We start from the raw sequence: 22,092 nt of genomic DNA on the forward strand, positions 1-22,092 counted from the left end.
AGTTTAAAACATATTTCAGAAGTTATTAGTTCCATTCACACAGTTCTCTTTGCAAAGTGTTTTATCTCATCAGCTTTATGAATATCCAATATCTCTATAGTAAATAAGAACGTCAATGATTAAATAAAACGAATATCGAAGTAGGTTTCTGCTGGAATCTCTGAAAGAGCAAATTTGCTATTCATCAGGGAACAAAAAGAATGTATAGTCCTTAATAAACTTTCCCAGAGATGGGTACAAATGGCCAATGGGTGTTCCCATGAGATGACTGTGAAGTGAGTTGTGAGAGGGGAGGTCTCGATCTAAATGGACAGTTACACAGACCATAAAAACCATCTACAATCATCACTCACCTTGACACTATCTCATTGGGCAGCCTTGGAGGAGTTGCCAAGGCTGGAATGGGAACACAGATTTGGCACTGGATTTGATACCTAGGACTCTACAATTCTGTGCCAAGGGCTGCAGACAGAGCTTTGTGACCATCTCCTCCTCCTTCTCCCACCAATCCTTGCGGAGTGAGAACATTGGAAAGATTTTGAAAGTTCTCACGAGGGGTGCTCGTATGACAGCACTGAAAAAACAGATTCCTCTTCCACTCACACCTTCCTCTGTGTATCCTCACAATCGCACCAGCTTTCTTACCCCACCCCTGCCCGGGAGGGTTAAAACTGGAGGATTTCTCTTTGCAAAGGCAGTTTTTGTGATGTGCATACCTGCCCACTGACCACGGGACTGAGACCACCAATTAGCCATCACATGGTGACATCTTCCAATCACTACCAGCCTAGCCTAATTTAGAATTAGTAACTTAGAGGTGAAAGACAACCTCCCCCCCATTACAAAACTCTTGAGTCATCCCAGCTGTATGGAACAAAGTTTAAATGTCCACAACAAACATGGTTACTTATGTTATTTCTGCTTTACTCCTCTTCCCTCTGTTCAGAGATGCTAAGTACAGGAGACTCCTAGACTTTGATTTGATCTAAACATTTATTAGACTTAAAAGCTCACACAATGGTGCTATGGCTCTGCTGGGGCCAATGACATACTTCAAGGGTCATGGCTCCAAATTCTAAAACCATTAGCCTGGGGGAATGAAACTGTGTTTTCCATGCCCCTGTGACTTCCTTACATCTCTTGTGTGCTGTTTCTCCATCCCACATCATTACACAAAACCTGTTACCACAGTTCCCAGTTTCTGAAGTGCGAGGTCTGAATTCTCACAAGAGAACTGTGTTTGTGTTCTCATGAAGTCAAATGGAACCGCTGCTTTGGAGGAAATGTCGCTGTTACAATACAGAATCAAAGATTTATGTTTTAAACGGGCAGCAGCTAATATCAAGAGGGAATAGATATATTACAAATAAGGAATTTCCAAGCAGCTAATAACCTTTCCCTACCCACCATATCCTTGGACACATTTTAAGGTTTAAGCATAACATATACATTGAAAATAGCAGAAACATCTGGGGTTTATTATAACACCACTTTGCTAGTCCAGGGCATTGTACTAATCCCTGCAGGCCAATGCTCACCCTTGACCTGCCAAACACGATTACCGCAGTCAAGCAACTTCCCCATGCTCCACAGCTGCTCTCCTTCCCCCATTCCCATCAACAGACATTACAGTTACTAGCCTATAGCAACCAATCCAGAACTTTGGTTACCATGGTCACTGCATGGAGTTAAAAGATAGGATCACAAGGATGATCAGTGGAGTCATTTTGCCAGCAACGCTGGGGGCGGGCGAAAGACACACAGACCCCCATAGGGCTAGTAGACTCTTGCCTCCCCATCAAAGAGCCCAGAGGTGTAAATCCCCTCCTTCTCTCTTATGCTCATGTGGCTCTACACACCTCCGGGACTCTTCCTTCCAAGTCCTCAGTCACTCCTTCCTCTCTGGGCAGAGTACTCCCTTTGCCCCTAAGCATCACTCATGCCCAGCAGGAGTGACAGCAGCTCCTAGTGTCAAGAGGTGGCAATGCAGCTGCCTTCTCCAGATGAGCCCAGCTGGCAGGAGAGTTCAGGTGAGCACTGCCGGGTAAAGCAGCTACAGAAACGCCCTCTGCTCCCCACTCAGCAGCCTGCCCCAGCCAAATTAAAGTTGGGCTGGGGGCAAAGTTGGGATGTTCACATTCAAGCTATGACCAGATTTACCCCTGCTTACTTTACGGGCACTGAGGCAGTCCCCCTCCATTCTGAATATTCCCACCCCACCCCCAAACAGGTCTTTGGGCTAACTGTTCTAGCAATATTACATCCATTTCCAAGGATCATCACTGTCCTTCAGCTTTCCCTCCTAGATTAAAGTGCATTGATTAAAGTGCTCTCTTCATTTTGGTGGTGGACCACTTGAACCTTACGCCGATTACAGTATTCTGTCCAATTTGTCCTGCAGGATAATTTGGAGAAGTGAATTTCTAAAAATAAGCCTGAGGTGTCTTGCTTTTTAAAAGTTCCCTGTCTCAATAGCTTGGTAAAACCTCTGTGTTAGAAGTAATGATACTTACTTTCACTTTTTGTCTGTGTGTGTTAAATTCAGCCCACCGATCAATTGAAACGTCTTCTTGGAGTGATGCCATGGTAAAAGAAATGTGCATTTAGAGAATAAATGGAATTGATTCTCTGCTGGTATTAAGGGGATAGCTAGATGATGTATTTAAATATAACCCTGATCCCTCTCTGAAGAAGCACCTGGCAATTCTGGTTTTGGATTATAGTGCATCTCCACGAAAACTTTATGAGCTCATGCATTTTCCCTTCCCCCATTACTCCTGGCTGGAACTTTTACATGCGGCATGCTCCAAGCAAGAAGCTTTATGGGAAATTTAGATACTAGTGCTTGTGAAAAAGACACAGTAAGCACCTAGATACTAACCCAGCCCTAAATTGGCAGCATTTTAACAAGGGGCTTCCTCAATGAGTGATACATGGGCCATTCCCTCTGTAGCTCATTCCCTTCTCTCCCAACTCAAAAAATCCTTCAGTGCTTCACTTTCCTTTCTCACCTAAAAAATAAAAAATCAATCAAATCACACCCCAGATCCATCCAACTCCCCACACCTCAGACCTGCCCACCTATCCACGCTCCCCCACCCCCTTATGAGCTTCTCTAGGCAGCTCCCCTATCAGCTGCATCTCACAGAGACAGCTGTTGGGTCACTCTGTAGCCTCTAGCTATAGGATGGCTGAGAAGCAGGTCCCCTCTGAGAATGGTGGGCTGGGTGGGGGCTTGGGAATATTTGCTGCTTGTAGTGAGTGGGTCAGCCTGACCTCGTCTCCCCTAGCTGGGTCAGGGGAGGGAGGGAGTCCTCCCTGGCTTGCAGGAAGGGGGTCTAGACTAGTGGAGGGAAAGGGTCTTTTCTATCTTGTGAGAGAACTGGGGAGGAGGAAAAGGGGAGATTAGTGCTAGTGCTACTGAACAAACATGAATCCCCGGCTAACTAACGGGAGAACAGCCCTGCATTCATATTCTGTAAGTATATTCCTTTACCTGGGTTATTGGATTTATCTTATCTGCTCAAAGTTTATGGAATCAACATAAATGGGTGCAAAGCAGTTTTATGAATGTAACTGGCCTGATAACCACATTCCAAGCACTTGGTGCCTCAAGTTGATACTTACTTTACAACAACTTCAAAGCATTTTATTGGTCTTGTTTGTTCTTTGCCTCTTTGGGACTGATCAGAAATGGACTCTGACTTTTTCCAGGAAACTGACAGTCCCTGGTTAGAGAAGAAGCCTTTAGTTACAAATTCGCCATGAAATAAGGCAATCCAGTGACGCCTGGCGTTCTGTTAATTTGTCAAGGGAGTTCTGAACCCACTGAAGTTTTAAAAAAGGAAACTAGCTATTCCTAACAGTTGAACGTTCCCCTGCTGGGGGCTGATTTCCGCTTTTCTAGAAGAATTGACTTCCCAAGACTATCAAAAGAACATACATTAGTCAAAGATTTGTTCCTTGCTAAGAGTTAATATGGAAATAACAGGGTTATTTGGGAAAAATACACTGGTCTCTCGCAGCAACCTTTATTTTTCTTACTTACGGACAGCAGCGCTTTCCAAACTGTGCCATCCAGCTGTTAGCAAATTTCACAGAACCACTCCCTAAGGGGGCTTGTCCATAAAAGCTCCAGCATTTTTATGTAACCACAAATTAAATACGGTTTAGATAAAAAGATGCACTTTTTCCTGACACATCCCTGGTGGAGGAATTCTATGATGTAATAACATTCTAGGAGGACTTAAAGGCCAGGCGCACTTACAACTGAACTCCTCTTCTTGCTGTACTTGTGATGGACAAGTTTTTGTGTCTGTTTGCGCAGGCCTTAAATCTGCACTAACAACTCTGGAAAGGTGAAACATTTTGCCATTTCTTTGCAACTCCTAAAAAAGTCAAGGCAGAATGAGAAACTGCAGTTTCTTACTTTGCAGAACCTGAGAATTAGATGACAAAGGTGCTGAAAACACCTGAATATCTAAAACCACCAAGTATACACAAATTCCGCCTGTAAGTCAGGTTAACGATTAACATAATGAAATAAGTATCAACATTACTGTTTCTCTTTCTCCTCCTTATCAGCTGTTACCCTAGTGGAGACCACACACACAGAGCCTCAAACCAAAAGCATGAAACCCGACCTAATTTCTTTCAAATGTTATGCTTGAAACACAGAAGTTTATTCCCTGTTTTAGTTTAAATGGCTAATCATCTTTTTTCTTGTTCCCCTGCTTGTTTAGAGCTAGGTGCTGAGGTCACCTGTAGACTTGGGTTTGAAAGCAGTGGGTCACTTACAGAGGATGGAAGTAGTGCAGACCTCTTTCAGCAGGACTCCACTCCATCTCCAGCCTCTGTGAGCTAAGGACTCAATCCTGCGAAACTGTGGTAGACGGACACTGTGGTCCGTCTAGCAGATCAGTTAAGCACATGCTTAACTTTAAGCATGTGAGTAGTCCCGTTGAAGCTAATGGGATTATTCATGTTCTTTACAGTTAAACGTGTGACTAAGTGCTTTGCTCTTCGCGGGATCCAGCCTTGAGACCTCTGCACTTCTCCGGCAGGGGGATGAGGAGGGAAACACGGGACTGTGCAATTGCAGTGCATCAAAATTCTCTGCAGAGGGGAGGAGTGAGCTGGGCCCAGTGCTCTCCCTATGCTCTGTACTGGTGGCACTGGTCCAGCTGCACCGAGAGCGTGCGCAGCCGGGGCTGAGCATTCCATCCCGCCGCTCACTGAGAAAACCTTTGATGGGGACTTCCCACCTCCCATAATCAGCAACAGCAGATTCCTTTCCTACAGTGTGGCATGAAGGCCCCCGGGAAGCACACACAACTGTGGGCCAAGGGAATAGCACTGGAGCTAATTAGCATCATAATCCGTTCTTTGCCACTTCTGGAAGCAGTACAGAGCTTTTCCCCGTGGCCGACCTTTTGCTCAGGAAGAGATGGGAACAATGAGAACAGGCTCTAGTTTACCCTCCTCATCTGGCCTCTTTGTGCTGCTCAGAACCCGGTCATTAGCATCACAGGTCAGAGGTGATCTCCCCTGAGGCAGAGCTGGGTCCTACGCCAGCTGCCTCATCCTGGCCCAGTGGGCAGGAGGTGGTGTGTCAGCGTACCTGAGCTCCATCAGCTCTCCCCTGATGGGCCCAGGGCAAGCTGCCATTAAGTTAAAGCAACAGAGGCTGCTCTAACTCATGTGGAGACTTGGGCAGCTTGAGAAAGAAGGAGAAGTTACTGGTGCTCACCGACCTCCCCTTTGTGTGCTGAGCAGGTCTTGATGCAGGAGAGAGTCTGGACTAATCATTTTAATTTTTGGCATCCAAAGACCTGGGCACCTTAGGAATAGGAGTTCAGAACTAAGTACCATAAACAGGGCATCATGAGAAGATGAGGTGCCAAGATGCTTTTTGGCTATTGCAAGCATTGCAGTACTGACCAAATCAAAACACCCAAGAAGCATGACGGTACTCCTGGTTTTTCATCTAAGTAGTGTGCTGCCTTTCCTTAACCAATGCTACAACTCAGGGTGTCAGATTTAACCTGCATGACAACTCAACAGGAAACCCTAACACACACAGCGAAGATTAATAGAGACTAGTTTTGGGTAAATTAAAAAAATCCAACCTTGGATTTAACGGCAAACATCAACACTTTGCTCCTTTATCCAGAGCTGGGACTTGACTTCGACGTTGCAGCTATTGCCAGTGAAGTGCACTGAAGGAGCAGCGACAGAAATCAGAGCTGGTCATAAAGAATTTTACAAAGCCGCATCAGGATTTAGCGGCCTTTCTGTGTCCCTTCTTGCTGCCTCTTTTCAGCATTTTGAAGATATTCTTAATGTGCGCTAGTGATGGTTAATGAGTGTCTTCCAAAGGGCAAAAGAAAGTAGAAAGAAGTTGGGTTGGGGGGGGGGGGGAGATTTGGGAAAGATGCAGGTTTGTTTGCTGTTACACTCAATACCAAAGCCAAAGAGACCATTCAAATATCATTTTCAGGATGAGGACTAGATGGCTCACACACTGGATTGGTAGGGGCACGCAGAAGGTTGGTAGTGAATAGAAGTAGGAACCTCCTGATCATGGAGACTTGTCTCCATGGGAAAATTGCACCAGTTTCACCTCACGTCGTAACTAACCTGGTTTAAATTCAACCAGTGCAAATCCAAGAGTAGACACTTCTATTTCAATTTAAGAGTATCTTATTTTGATTTAGTTTGAGTCGATTGAGAATAAAATTAAGATAAATCAAAATAAGAGCGTCCACACAGGGATTTGCGCTGGTTTAGCTAAATTGGTTTAAAACCTGATTTAAGGTAAACCAGTGCAACTTTCCCATGGAGACAAGGCCTTAGACCCAATGATAGGAGTGAAAAATGGGTTCATCCTGCAAACACATAAGCATATGAGTAACTTACTTGTGTTCTCACGGATCTTAATGGAACAATTCACATGGGTAAAGTTACTCACTGCTCACGTTTGCTAAATCAGGCCCAAAGGCATTTCAATCGACAGCTTTTAGGAGATCTATGTCAAATCAATTGGGGGTCCTAGAGTCCACTTTAGAAGAAAAGTCACCCAAAACACTACAGGAGGCAACCCAATTGGCAGAGAGTCCAATGACTGAAAGGGTACTGCACTCTCCCTGCCCAATCTCCCCTAGAGATTGTCCGCCTAGGACAGGGCTGAGATGGATCTGCCATGCAGTGGGAGGGTTCTGTACTTCTGGGGGCAAACTGAAGATGCTGAGGAGAGAGAGAAGCTAAGTCTCCACCACTGTCAAGCTGCTCCCTTCCAGAAGTATTCATTCAGGAGACTTCCAAAGGAATCAATGGAAGCTGCGCATACGTTGTCTGATTCTATGGCCACTGAAGACAAGGGCAAAGCTGCCATTAACAGCAGGGGTGCAGGATCCAGCCCACAATAGCCACTGAAAGTCAAGGGAATCTGCCCTTTGAAAGTCTCTCCCTAACTTTTTTTTTTAAATTTAGTCGGTGCTCAGAGGAAAGAAGAGAGGGAAAGAAATGCACCACAGCACTGATGTATTTACTCCAACATCCATCGGCTAAAATGCCTAAACAGGGCTCAAGACACTTATTTAAAATGATAATCTCTCTCTCTGGAAGCTGGAGAACACACGTTACTTAGCATTAGGGTCTGAACTTGCAGCGCACAGTCAGGGAAAGCTGGGGACTGTTTTCCCTGAATCAGGACTGGCTGACTGGGCCCAAAGGCAGGAGGCATGTGTAGTGACCAAGAGGTAATTCATTTGGAATAATGCCTAATTTCAAGCAAGAGCGACCAGATGGTCCCCCTTAGATCCACTAACAAAGGAGACATTCCACATGTGGTTCCCGCCATCCATGCACTGAAGGGGGCACTCAGTTGCCTCTCTAATGCTATTCCCCTTCCCCGCTGCCCACAGAGGGAACTCTACAGGCACTTCAGGGGAAGGGGAGGAGATTGAGCACATAGCAATGAAGCTGCAAGGGGCCAGTCCTGGTCAGAAGGCACATTGTCTCTGCATGGATGTCATGGACCTTTCTCAGAACCCTTGGGATCAGCATGAATCTCTGGGAATCCTCTTGGCTAGGGAGTGGGCCACATGGATTTTCCATACCTCCTCCGCTAAGCCCCCTCACGGGTGATTAGCCAGGACCAATGTTCAACAGGAACAGAAAACACAAATAAGAAAAGACGCAGTGTTGTGTTAAAAGAATATATTTTTAAAATTTCCTTTAACTAGCAACATTCTTAAACCCAAAGGAATTATCCAGTTGCTATATGCTCCTGGCATGTCTCATAGTCTGGGCAAGGAAACTGTGTTAGCCAGTCTGACTCTGGGGTTCTCCTCCTTTAGCACAAGACGCCAGTGTTTGCATTTACTCCCTCATATGCTTCAGTGCAACTAATGTAGACAAAAATAATTCCTAGATCAAAATGTATCTAGGAACAGAAACAACTGGAGAAGCCAGAGCTGCTGGAGGCACAGAATTAAATCTGGCAATGATTCATAGGGTTTAAGGCCAGAAGGTGCCATTATGATCATCTAGGCCAACCTATATACCACCGGCCGCTAATTACGGCATCATGCCCCTAACTTGTCTTTGCGCGATAGCGTATCTTCCAAAAATCCATCCACTTTATCTAAAGACTTCAAGTGGTGGAGAATCCACCACATCCCTTGTAAGCGGTTCCAATGGTTAATCACCAGCACTGATAAAAATGCTGCATCTTTTTTCTAGTCTGATCTAGTTACCAGTCATTTCCCGCATCCTCTGGAAGTCCCGGCTGGATGGAGTGTTTTGCCCATGGGTCATTGGCAGTCTGCCCTTTCCAAGAACAGGTATGACTAGCAACTTTCAGAGTCTGGTGTCTGATTTTCAATAGCCCGGTTCATCTCTATAGAACAGATCAGCACTTCGGCAGCTGATCAAGCTGCACATGTCCGGTTGTGACTGTTCATTCGCAGCAGCGCGGCCGACAACAGTGGTGAAAAGCCGATGCTGGTGAGGCTAGAATACGGAATATGACAATGTTCTGCTTTCAGTCTCCGTCAGCCGTGCTAACTCCCCCGTGGTAAAACCTGCTTGGGGAGGAAAACTCTGTGAGGTTCCTCCTCATGGAGCTCCTCTGCGTCTGGATGGGTAGGAGCTGCTGTCGTTTGGCGTGAGCCAGGGACCTAGACCACTGGGCGAAATGGCAGGAAGCCAGAAACATCCGTGCCTGTGCAGGTCTCTGGCACCACACTGACACTCCCTGGCAGTGCAGGTCCAATGCAGCTGCACTGCCAGGATCTCCTCTGACTGCTGCTGCCCCCAGAGCTTCCCTCAATGAGGAGTTCCCATCACAGAATTGGGTGAGAGAACAACGTGCATTCTCCCTGACACACCTACCTCTTTTCTCACCTCAGAGATAGCCCTGCAATACCCCTTTCTGTGCAAGGAGGGGGAGATCCATGTTTAGAGGATCCTTCCAAGTGCTAATGTTTAGGGCTTGATCTGGACCTATGTTACTTCCAGGTCTCTAAAGCTATCTCCATATACTGGGAAGGCAGTGTGGTCTAGCGGATAGAGCATTAGCTCAGGAGTCAGGAAACCTGGATTCTATCCAGGCTCTGCCACTGACCTGCCGTAAGATCCTGTGCAAATCGTTTTCCCTCTCGTTTTCCCGTGCCTTTATCTGTTTAGACTGCAAGCTCTTTGGGACAGAAGCTGTCTAGCAGTATGGAACATTACTCTCAGCTGAGATTCTAGGTGCTACCGTAATGCACATAACAGCAATATACTCAGTGCATTTGCATTTGCAAACTGCATTTGCCCAATAAGAGGTCGTATTTTATACTGTGGCTTTAATAACCAATATACATTTCCCAAATATAATACAAAGACTAGGACTGAAAGCTGCATTCAATGATATTTCAATACACAGTGGACAGAACACACAATACACAACCATTAAGAAACACTAAGTAGCCTACCACTAACTTGTAGTGGCCAACAGAATTTTTAGATTTCTCCTAAAATACCAATTTATGAAATTGCTTCCTGCAGTACTTGATTGAAAATCTAGCTTTTCTGTCATTAACCACACCCATGAAATCCTCCTTCAAGCATCCCTGCAACTGTATTTTACCAGGACTCTCAGTTTATTCCTTGCAAAATCTACACATGAAGCTGTAACAGTATTCGTCTCAACCATTAGCTGTACAATCATATAAACTGCTGTGCAGGTAATTAGTAGATAAGACGAGGGCTACTGCCACATGGACAGGCTGTTAAGTGGGGCTGAACATGAATAAAAGTCCCAGCCTGATCTGGAGGGACAATCAGGCCAGCGGGGCTGACAGAGGCAGACAAGGCATTCAAGAAATGACCCCAAACAAAAAATCTCAACATTGAATTGTGCTTACTTTGTTTAGTCCTATGGGGACCTGGCTCAATATCTAGTTGGCCCATATATAGGGCCAAATTTCTCAGCCTTGCCAGAATGAGGATTGTTCAATTTGGCCCCTCCTGACCAATCCACATAATGGGGTATGTTTACACAGCCGGCAGAAGCGAGCCTCCCAGCTTGGATCCACAGACTCAGGCATGTGTCCTACAAATAGCTGTGTCACAGAAAGAGCTCGGGCTCTGAGAGCTATTTTTAGAGCGCTAGTGTGAGACCTGCTAGCCCAAGTCTGTTAACCCTGGCTGGCAGGGTCCCTCCTGCAGGCTGTGTAGACGTACCTAGAGTGTCTATTTTCCCAGAAATCCACCTGGGGAACTCCCACACTCCCATGAGAGTTATGCCAGTATCAATGAGCAAACGGGTGCCAACAGGATTTCGTGCACTGAATGACACAAGTGAAGCAGGAGTAATTATCCCACGGCATCCACGAGTTGACGTACCGGAGAAACACGAATGTTCACGATAGTGGGTTTACCAAAAAGTTCCCCGTTAGTTCTAAGAAAACTTGTCGCTATATTCCCAGCATTCCCTAATTGGATTTTTTCCCCCTTAGCAGAAATAAAGCAGCTCCAAATACCAGAGGGGAAATGAAAGATGGGAATGAGAAAAGGACGGTACGGTTTGTTCACGAACATCTCTATGACCTCACACTGAACTTTTCCTAGTCAAGTCACACGGGAGCAGAGCAGAGTACATGCAGAGTACCTGTGCTTCCCTCTCCCAGTTCACCTGCGCACACAGCTTTGACACGGCTGCACTTCCTAACGTTTGCACTGCTTCCTGCCATGTTAAGACGCTCATAAAATACAAATAAAGTCAAAGTACTAAAAGATCTTAATAAAACATGCCCTGTCTCCCACACAGCTACACCGAAAGCTCAACAGCTGTCTGGAATAGGCAGCTGCCTGCCTGTTGAAGCTGTGAAATGAAAGGTTTGGGATGTTTTGGCAAACATATTCAGGGCCAAATCCTGCCGTCCTTCTCAAGCCATGCTCCCACTGACCCCAAGGGGAGTTCCATCTAAGTAGAGGCCCTGCGTGACTTCTGCCACCGATTGCCAGGCCTTCCTTTCTCACAGAAATATTTCTGACACACAGAATCAGCGATTGTCACCGCTCTCTGCACTTCACTGGGGCTACGGAGGGGAGACATGAGATGACAGGACGGATCTCTCTCACGCCACAGGACACAAGCTGACAACTGATTAAACTGCACGGCAGGAGAATTTTGGATAGAAAGGAAGGTGAATTTTCCCAACATAAAACCCCACCCTGCTGAGCCATGACTTGAGAATGACCATTATTGAAGGCTAGTCTTCAGCATTTTCTACTCACATTGTGCTGTGGATTTGAGCAAAATTAGATATACGTTATATCCTCATCAAAGCCTAACACAACAGGAAGAGAGACTCCTCGAGAATGGGCCAAGATTATGAAACTATTTCCCCGCCAACCCCCGCACAAAACTAGAATTACATTTCTGAAGCCAAAGACTGGTGATTTATTCCAAACCACTATTCTGCACCCCCCAAAATACAGTGGAAGCCTCAAGTCTAGGGCTGGCCATGAGGACGCTGAGAGTAACACAGAAGTGAGACCTTGGGATTTGTGAGTGGTGCTCTCAGAGCACCCTCTAGTGGCCAGAGAGGGGCACCATGGGAGTAGCTAAATTAGAGGAGTAGAAGAGTTCAGGATTAATGGCAGCCAAGGATGTACTGGAAAAAAAAAAACCCAGGACCTCACTTGAACCAGCCTTCATCTAAAATCATCATCATATCAGTATATTAGATTATAGTCCCCATGACAAATACGGACTAAGATGGGTGGGATAAGTGAGGGGACAGTTGATGTTTTAAAACAGAAATTACAGAGCTGGCACGGCTTTGAATAATTGTACCTCCCCCCCCAAAGAATGAACAAATATTCTCTCTTCTCCCTTGACAGAAAAATGACTTATAATTTACATACATCTCTGTTGGAAGTCCTTTTAGGTACGTTCTTTCTGAAAACATTATTTCCCAATGTCTTTTGCTTACAATCGGGTAAAAGGAAACTTCTGGTGAATACTTTTCATTCAGATAAGGTTTAAACATTGCAAACATACTCTGCACTTTTTCAACTCTTTTTTCTGTTAACGTGACCAGTTAATGAAGATTGACCATTTTTTCTTTTTTTTACATTTCATATTTTTCCATAGCAAGCTCGGTTAGTGTTATGGTAGCAACTAATTTCAATGAAATGCTAAATTATTATTAATTTGTACTGTCACAGCATCTAAGAGTCCTACGCACTCACAGACCAGGACCCCACTGTCCTGGCCATTATACAAACACAGAACTAAAATAGGATCCTTGCCCCCAAAGAGCTAAAAGTCCCATTGGGCTTAAACTACGTTCCTCTTATTTTTCAATTGCAATCCTCACATTAAAACCATATTTAGCTTAGATTTTCTCAGGCTGGAACAAACTAATTCGGAGTTGCCCACAGAGAATTCTGAACTGGAGAAGGGAGTAATTTAGGGTTAACTGAAGCACTAGAAGTGCATTCATGTGGTTCTTTGTGCAGCTTGAATGACTCAGACAAAATATTGACACTTGGTTTGTTTTCTTGTATCATAACGGAACATGATAAACTATCAGCGCTGTTAAAGTTGCATTCACTCTTGTTACTTTTGGAATGTTAACAAACCACTGATTTGGTAAGAATTCATAGCATTTCCAGAACTTCTGACACTTTGCAACATTATTGTTCACCGTTGTTTGGCTCTCGGTTGTAAGCACCTGCCTCAAAATACTATAGGACATTTAGGGGTAGATTTTAAAAAGAGCTCAAGACTAGATTTTCCAGGACTCAGCAACCTAAACTAGTGGGTCCTGATTTTCAAGACAGCGCAGTTCCCATTTAGGCACCTAAATAAAGCTCAGATTTTCCAACATGTTCAGCATTCAGCAGCTCCGACTGTGACACTTGTGACCACATTTTCAAAAGATCTCAACACCTTTTGAAATCTGGCCACATACTTTGGGGCCTAGATGGGGACCTCAGCTGATCCCAGACTGAGAGTGTTGAGTTCAACCCCTTACCATCCCAGCTAGCATTCATAGTTGTTCGGAGGTTTCATACTGTTTCACACCAATTTATGTTTTCTTTCTGTCTCAACTAGTGCATTTGCAGGAGTCTCAGGAGGGAAGACAAGTGCCAGGGGTTAATATTTTAAAATCCTTACATCACTAAACAAATCTGAATAATATTATACCAGAGATAAATATGTTCAGCCTTCCCCAACTACCAATATTTGCACAAAGTTTAGGAGAGTTTCTTTATTTATTTCAGGGAAATACCTTTCTATACACAGCCAATAGTTATTGGATAATTGTACTGTAGCTATACTGGTATGTACTTACAATTTTATTTGCATTCCAGCGGCTATCCTGGAGTAGCTCTTGCTGTGTTACGTCAAAGGCAATTGAAGAGTGACTGATCTCACATAGTACACAAACCATGAAGATACTTACATGCTTTAAAAGAGATTCATTATCAAATTGTTCTGAAAATGGTCTGGTATGTTTGGAATCATTCACACATTGCATAGAGGTAAACGGCTTTTCCTTCCCAGTCATACCAGGAGTATATAAATATTTTGGGTTGGAAACGATAACAGAAATTTGTCACTTATTCTGCAAGATGATTTTTCTCTAGAACTGGTCAAACCTCAATTGAAAACAGCTTTGGCTAGCACCTCAAAGGATTCACACATCTTCCTCTCTTCTCCAAACCTGCCTTCTTCCATCCAAAGCTTGGCCCGGCCTTCTGATCTCGCTATTATCAATGTGCGCTATTATCAATTCGAACTTAACATGCCCAAAACTGAGCTCTTAATCTTCCCCACCAAGCCCCTGGCTTTGCCTTTCTCTGTTACTGTGGTCAGCGCACCTCCTCCCATCATTCAAGCCCTCTGGCCTCAGTGAATGCAATTTTCCTCCCCTCAAGTCCATTCAAAAATCATAAAATCATAGAAGTATACGACTGGAAGGGACCCCAATATGTCATCTAGTCCAGTCCCCTACACTCATGGCCAGACTAAGTAATAACTAGACCATCCCTGACAGGTGTTTGTCTGACCTGTTCTTTAAAACCTCCAATGACGGAGATTCCACAGCCTCCCTAGGTAATTTATTCCAGTGCTTAACCACCTGGACACTTAGGAAATTTTTCCTAATGTCCAACCTAAACCTCCCTTGCTGCAATTTAAGCCCATTTCCTCCTGTCCTATCCTCAGAGGTTAACAAGGACAATTTTTCACCCTTCTCCTTGTAACAGCCTTTTATGTACTTGAAAACTGCTATCATGTCCCCTCTCAATCTTCTCTTTTCTAGACTAATAACAAACCCAATTCTTTCAATCTTCCTTCATAGATCATGTTTCCAGGGGTTCTCAGGACAAATTTTTGGTGGCCTCAGAGTGCAGCCACCAACTCTTGCTGGTGACCACTCTCACACTTTTTCCTAAATACTGACTTAATTTTAGGAAAACCAAATAAATATGCACATATACACGTCCAAATCATTGTAATTTATTTATTGCTAGCTAGTAAATCTGCTGTGAAAAGTGCTATTAACAAACATACGAATAGCACTTTTCACAGCAGACTTACTCAGCTTTTGCCAGCCTGGGGGCAAATTAAGTCCTGGATGGAGGGCCGGGAGAGGCAGTGGGGCCATGGGGAGATGGGGCTGGAGGAGGCGGGGGGTAGGGGCTGGAGCCCAAACCCCTGTGGTCAGAGCCCAAAGCCCCAAGGCCAGCGGACGGGGCCCAGGGACACAGCTTGACACCGTGGGGCCTGCCACCGCGCGGCTGAAGCCCAAAGCCTGAGCCCCACCACCCCTGGGAAGGTGGGGAACTCACTGGCTGCCTGCTTCTACAGCGTTATACCCCAGGTAACTCCAGAAGGAGGCAGGGCCCAACCCCTGCTGGCAGCCCCAGCAACCAAACACCAAGGCAGTGCATCCAGGAGCAACAGGGAGGGGCGTTACTTTGCCCTCCCCACCATCACAGCCCAGGAGGCTGTGGCCGCAAGAAAAGTCCCTGGTGGCTGCATTTGAAAAACGCTGTTCTAGACCCTTAATCATTTTTGTTGTTCTCATCTGGATTTTCTCCACTTTGTCCACATCTTTCCTGAAATGCTGCACCCAGAACTGGACACAATACTCCAGTTGAGGCCTAATCAGTGCGGAGTAGAGCGGAAGAATTACTTCTCATGTCTTGCTTACAATACTCCTGCTAATACATCCCAGAGTGCTGTTTGCTTTTTTGCAATAGTGTTACACTGTTGACTCATATTTAGCTTGTGGTCCACTATGACCCCCAGATCCCTTTCCGCAGTACTCCTTCCTAGGCAGTCATTTCCCATTTTGTACGTGTGCAACTAATTGTTCCTTCCTACGTAGAATATTTTGCATTTCTTCTTATTGAATTTCATCCTATTTACTTCAGTCCATTTCTCCAGTTTGTCCAGATCATTTTGAATTTTAATCCTATCCCCCAAAGCACTTGCGACCCATCCCAGCTTGGTATCATCTGCAAACTTTGTAAGCGTACTCTCTATACCATTATCTAAATCATTGATGAAGATATTGAACAGAACCGGTCACCCCACTTGATATGTCCTTCCAGCTTGACTGTGAACCACAGATAACTACTCTCTGGGAACAGTTTTCCAACCTTATAGTAACACCGTCTAGGCTGTATTTCCCTAGTTTGTTTATGAGAAGGTCATGTGAGACAGTATGGTGCTGCTAAGATTCTGGTTCTTTGTTCTGAAATCATCCCTCCATCTTTGCTTCCCCCTTTTCCACTGTAACAAACTTGTCTCTTCACAGCTTAGCCCCACTGCAATAGGGTGCTCAGAGGGCTGAGTGGCTTAGTGGCTAGTGTACCTGACCTCCAACTCCTGGCCCTGCTGTCGGGGGGTGGGGAGTGGGGTAACAGTGCCTGGTCCCTGCCCCTCAGTCTGACCCCATCCCCCAATGACCCTGCTCTGTCAATGATGCCACACTTTGTTGCCCATTAATCCAATTTTCTTGCAAGCACCTTCATGCTTTCTTCTTTCCCACCCTTTCCATCTATCAGGAGTTCCCTGCTCATATCCCCCAAATCATCACCTTCTCCTCCTGCCAAACTCACCATAAAAAACTCACCTGAGCAGTGATGCTTGCAAGACACCGACTGATGTGCTTATTTTACCAAACATAGTCATTTCACTGTGATTTTGTCCAACCCTCTTCCCTCCCGTTTGTTCTCTCTTTCTGTACTCTTGTCATGTGCTAACATTGTAAGCTCTTTGGGGCAGGGATGGTCTTTATATGACAGGTGCGTACAGTGGGGTCCTGACTGGGCACCTAGAAGATACTGCAATATGAGTAATAACAACAACATTGTAAGCTAGAGTGTCCACTTGCTGTGGCTTTTGGAGGAAGCATCTGAAACTGACAAAAAGGCACAGCTTTCTGATGTCAGTTTCCCCTTGTGCCAGGCAGTGAGTTCTTCTCTGCTGGATGCCCTGGGGTATTCCATTGGTGTCCCAGAATGCCCGCCAACAGTACTGTTCAGCCTATTTGCAAACTTAGTTAGCATAGCAGGTCAATGATGTCATTTGGAGAGAAGCTGTCAGCTTCTATCCATTTGTAATACTAAGTTTCTCAGTTTTTCCACCACCTGTACTCACAAGCGCCTGACGTGCCCCACTGAGTGAAGACACAATAGTTCTGGAGTTAGGACAAGCCAGATAAAATTGATTTGTTCAAGACCATTTGAAAGCGAGAAAAATATTGTTCCTTTGCACAATTTTAGGGATGAAGAAACTATGGCAACAAACAATCCCTCAAATGATCCTTTTTAATATTGGCACTTAGCCCCCATTCCACTCCGTGCAATGAGAAGTGTTAATAAGTTTGGGGGTTTTTGTTTTTATTTTTTTCTGTTTTATCTGAAAGCCTTTTAAAATTTGCATCTCTGTCTTCGTTGACGGATGTTCTGCAGTTACCCACAGTAACTTTAGAAGACAATTAAGTTAAAAAGAAAACCTCCCTGTGTGATTTATTTAAATAACAACGCTGATTCTGAAGCTAATGACAAGTTACAAATTAAAACAATGCTTCCAGCCCCAAGACGGAAAGGGTGTGAATTACTTTGACAGCAAAAATAGAAAAAAGGATGAAGAAAGGCTAGAATTTATTTACTAAATCTATCTCTAGTGGTACAGAGAATGTTAAGAATAATTCCTTAGCTTAACTGCCACATTTCATATTCCAGAAAACCAACAGACAGATGTAACTACTGGCAAAAGAGACCTTAAAGGGGATAAAGAATGAAAGCCTAAAGCATAAAACTAGTATCTGCTTCTCTGCCCCATGTTTAACTTTTTGTTCTTTCCACTTGGAATAGCAATTTTCATTAATATCTTGAAATGCTCTGTTGTTTGATCTTTAATGTTACTTACTATCAAAAAATAAAAAAGAAGGCTCTTAACAAGTAAAAGACATAACTCACAAACCTAAGATCAGCTGTTTGAAAGTGTTCAGTGACAGAACTAATGCATAAAGGTGCCTTGTGTTTCATATGAAAGTTTAAATTGTACATTTAGGTCTCAAGCCTACAAACACTTACACATAGGAATGACTCTGCACGAGTTGTCTCATCACATGCAGATGTGTTTGAAGGACCCGGAATTTAATTACATAAAATGAAATGATACTTAGACCTGACTAGAAACTTTTGAAGCTATAGTAATGTCACTTAGGGATGTGATTTTCCCCCCACAATATTTCTATACCTAGCATAGATGCAGTTATACTGGCAAAAAAGTACTTTTGCTGGTATAGCTTATTGTGTTTGGGGAACTGGTATACGCTAATACTAACAAAAGCACTCCTTTGCCAGTAAAAGGTGCATCTACATTTGGAGGGTTTGCCAGGATAGCAATACCAGCAATACCTTTCTAATGTAGGCAAGGCCTCCTAGCACCTGGATGACGAGCAGCTGGCTGGAGCTGGATCCTGGTAAGATTGATGTGATGCTGCTAGGAAGAAAGGCATACTTCCAACAACTCACTGCTCCATTGCAACCCCTGCCCTTGGATTCTAAGATCAGACAGCATCGTTGGGGTTGTCATTGAGTCACTAAATGCAGTTACACACCCAAATATCCCTGTTGACAAAGAATTACTGCTTCCCTCTGCAGCTGGTCAGAGGACAATGCCCCATTCTATGGCATCCTGATCTGGACCCATGTGTCTGGAATTTCCAACTACTGCATTTCCCTACACCGGAGAATAAAAGCCTGCGCCTATAGGAAGCTACACCTGATTCAGAGTTCAGCAACTCATCTGACGCACACAGGTTACTGGGGACACAAATCCCCCCCATTCAGTGCTCCCTACATGGGCTCCCCATTAGACACAAACAACCAGTTCAAGGTCTCTGTACTGATTTTCATAGCCCTGCTTAGAATTGGCCCTACCTACACGAGAGACCATCTCTCTCCTAATACAATGATGACTTCACATAACAACTTTGCTCTGCTGGAAAAATTAAGTTGTCAACAACCCAGAGAAGTGTAATCTCTGCAGGAGACAGAACCTCCATGAAAACTGGACTGAGACAATGGAACTCACAACCTGACGCAGTTAGAATGACCCCATCACCACATTCAGAGCTAACTGCAATGCCATTTCTTTGACATAGCTTACCTGTAACCACCCTCTCAAACACATCTCCAGCCCCACACTAGATACTTACTATCACCCATCTCCTCTCCCACAGGTAGCTGCAAGCTTGTTCCTGTCGGCAGGGCTGGGAGAGAGAGAGAGATTTTGGTGCTTCCCTTTTTTGGAAGCTGCCCAGATACCACAGTGATAACAAGCAACTTTATAAAACCTAGATTGATCGAGAGATAGATAATAAAAAGGTCAAAGGAGTATTTGTACCTGGTTTTGCATAGCAAGGGAAGTCTCCCCTGACATATCTAAAACTCTTATTCACACTCATTATTAAGCGCAAGCCATGCAATCTGTCTCACTGAGCAAGACGGACCGAGAGAGGACATACATGGTGGTGGTGTGTGGTTTATTGGCATGAGACTGGGATAGCTGCCACTAGTGAATTACACAAGTCATCTCCAATGGCTGATTATTAAACCTTTATATTGCATAACAGCATCCTGTGGGTCACAGCACATTAAAAGAAACATTAAGTTAGGCATTTTAAAGTGTTTTCACATTTTCTGCTGCTGCTCCTTCTAAAGAAAGACACCTTAACTAACAATATTCCAGCTGCACCAATGAAAGGCAAGAAATTTAAAACAAAAAAGATCTCCAGGCTATACAGGGCTGATTCTCTGTTACCCTGCACCACACAAAGTGAGGATGGCTCTAAATTGCTACCAAATCTGAATTTCAACATTTTAAACTCATTTTGCACTGGTGTAAACTATTACACATGGCCACGGGGAAAAAAAATCTACATTCGTTTTATTTATATACAGTCCCTTGTAGACACCCCAACCGAGGCCAGTGCCCCATTGTGCTAGGCACTGCACAAACACACAGTCCCTGCCCCACACAGTTTACATTTGAAATGTATATAAAATAGCTTGTTGATAAATCAGGGTGACATAATAGAAGGTCTTTAGGGCCAGGACCTGTCTTCCGATGTTTGTATAGTGCCTAGCACGGTGGGACCCTGATCCTGACTGCAGTGTTTGAGAAATACTACAATAAAATAACACATAACAGTAATTAGTAATAAGGGCCAATATCTTAGGCTCTGATCTAGCAAGTTGATCCGCACAGGCAGGAACCTACAGCTGTTTCTAGTCCAGATAGCTCACAAAGCACCTGACCTTAACGTACCACCGGTCTGGTTTCTCAGACTAGACTAATTTGGGGACAATGGGGATGGACATGGGGCATTTTTTAACGGTGTGTTCTTTTTGTTAAAAGAGAAAGCTGGCTGAAAGCTGCTCAAAAGTTTGGACTCTTAGACACAGTCCCAGTGGAGATGAATTACCCCGCAAAGTGCATGCGAGGTGGCCAAAGGGCGACAGACATGCAGCTCATCAGATGGCTCTGCGGTTTATCACAGAGCTATCAGGACCACACCGTAGTAAAAAAAAAAAATCAGCCTGGTTAAATAGTCATGAAAACTTACTAGCCCAGACACAAAATCTACTTGCCAAGGGCTTACCTTAAACACTTGAATGCCATGTTGCTGAGATTGGGCTCTCCCTTTCTCTCTCACACACACACGCTTAAGGCACTGTATAAAGTCAGCCCATTATTAGAGACTATTCCCAGCTCACGTGTGTTATCTCCATAGGGTCGCTAAACACACCGCCGCCAGAGCAGTGTCGTGTGTCCGGGGCAAGCCGAGAGAAAGCCCTAAAGCGACAGCTGGTGCCAGGGAGAGCTCACAGGCTGGCCCCGAGGACTCCCTCGGTGGGTCCCAGCGGGAGCAGCGCACCTCTAGCGCTGGGCACAGCGCGGAGCCGGGCGCAGCGGGGAAGCAGCGGCTCCGCGCGTCCCCTTCCCCGGCTGTCCCGGTGCCCGGCCCCGGCCAGCCCCGCTCCCGCAGCATCAGCGCCGGGTCAGACGACAGGGCACCTGCTGCGCCCCGGGGCACCTGGGGAGAGGACGCAGGGCTCGCCCTGGGGGGCGCACAGGGGACAGGACGCGCAGCCAAGCCCCGAGAAGCAGGAGAGGGGGGAACTTACCTGCCCCAGGTTCGGCCACAGCGCCCCCCTCCTGGGGGTCCGCTTTCCTGCCAGCCCCTTTGCCGCCCTTCTTGCCTTTCCTCCCTTTGCCTTCTCGCTTCTTCTCGGACATCCCGGCCGGTGCTGCCCTAGCGCCCGGCGACGCTGCGCCCCTGTCCCCCGCTCCGGCTGCCCCCTGCCCCTCGCTCCGCGCAGGCTGGAGCAGCAAGCGAGCCGGCTGGTGGGGGAAGTTCGCCTCTCTCTCCGCTGCCCCCTTCTCCGGGGTCCCCCTCTGCTCTGGGGCTGCCGCTGCTGCTGCCACCTGGGACAAGGAGCCAGGACTTCCTGGAAGTTTGGGGAAACTCCTCTCGGCTCTGTTTCTTTGCCCCCGCTTCCCTAATGCCCGCCCCGGGCACCGCACGCTGCTCCGGGAGGAGCCTGTGCAGGTCCAGGGCACAGGGCTGTGTCGGTGGGTGGGTGGGTGGGGAGGAGCGGGAGCGGCTGCAGCTGCCGGAACCCGACAGAGGTCGCTCGAGCGGCTGGGAAAGCGCTGGGCCAAGCGGGGCGGCGTGCGCACGCCTGGGGAGCGCGGACAGGCACCTTGGCCCGAGAGGCTGCAGCTGTTTGCTGCCCTGACCCCCGGCTGCAAGGGGCTCCTTGCCCCGCGGGGAACTGTTCGCGCGTGGGACCCCTTCCCCCGGCCAGAGCTCCAGCACAGCTCCAGCAAAGTCTCCCAAAGGAGGGACCACACTGGGGAGCCCAATTTGAGAGCCGTGTGGCGTCCTGAGATCTGACCCTAGGCCACTTCCCTCCTCCCCCCGGGGCAAGGCTGGGTTCAGTCCCAACCTCTTGGAGAGCCTCGACTGAAAGAAGGCCCCAGAGAAGTGTAAAAGT

General features: G+C 45.9%; 1 protein-coding gene across 2 annotated transcripts in view; it reads right to left on the reverse strand.

The window, feature by feature from the left end:
- The window catches only part of NRG1 (neuregulin 1), a 229,031-nt gene extending 207,367 nt beyond the window's left edge, over positions 1–21,664 (reverse strand). For both annotated transcript variants that reach the window (XM_034774156.1, XM_034774155.1), the window contains exon 1: positions 21,220–21,664. In XM_034774156.1, the coding sequence (XP_034630047.1) occupies positions 21,220–21,331 (112 nt within the window). In that variant the 5' untranslated portion in view covers positions 21,332–21,664. The remainder of the gene's footprint in view (positions 1–21,219) is intronic.
- Between the last annotated feature and the right edge of the window lie 428 nt (positions 21,665–22,092).

The sequence above is a fragment of the Trachemys scripta genome, chromosome 6 (genome assembly GCF_013100865.1).
Source record: "Trachemys scripta elegans isolate TJP31775 chromosome 6, CAS_Tse_1.0, whole genome shotgun sequence".
Taxonomy (NCBI): Eukaryota; Metazoa; Chordata; order Testudines; family Emydidae; genus Trachemys; species Trachemys scripta.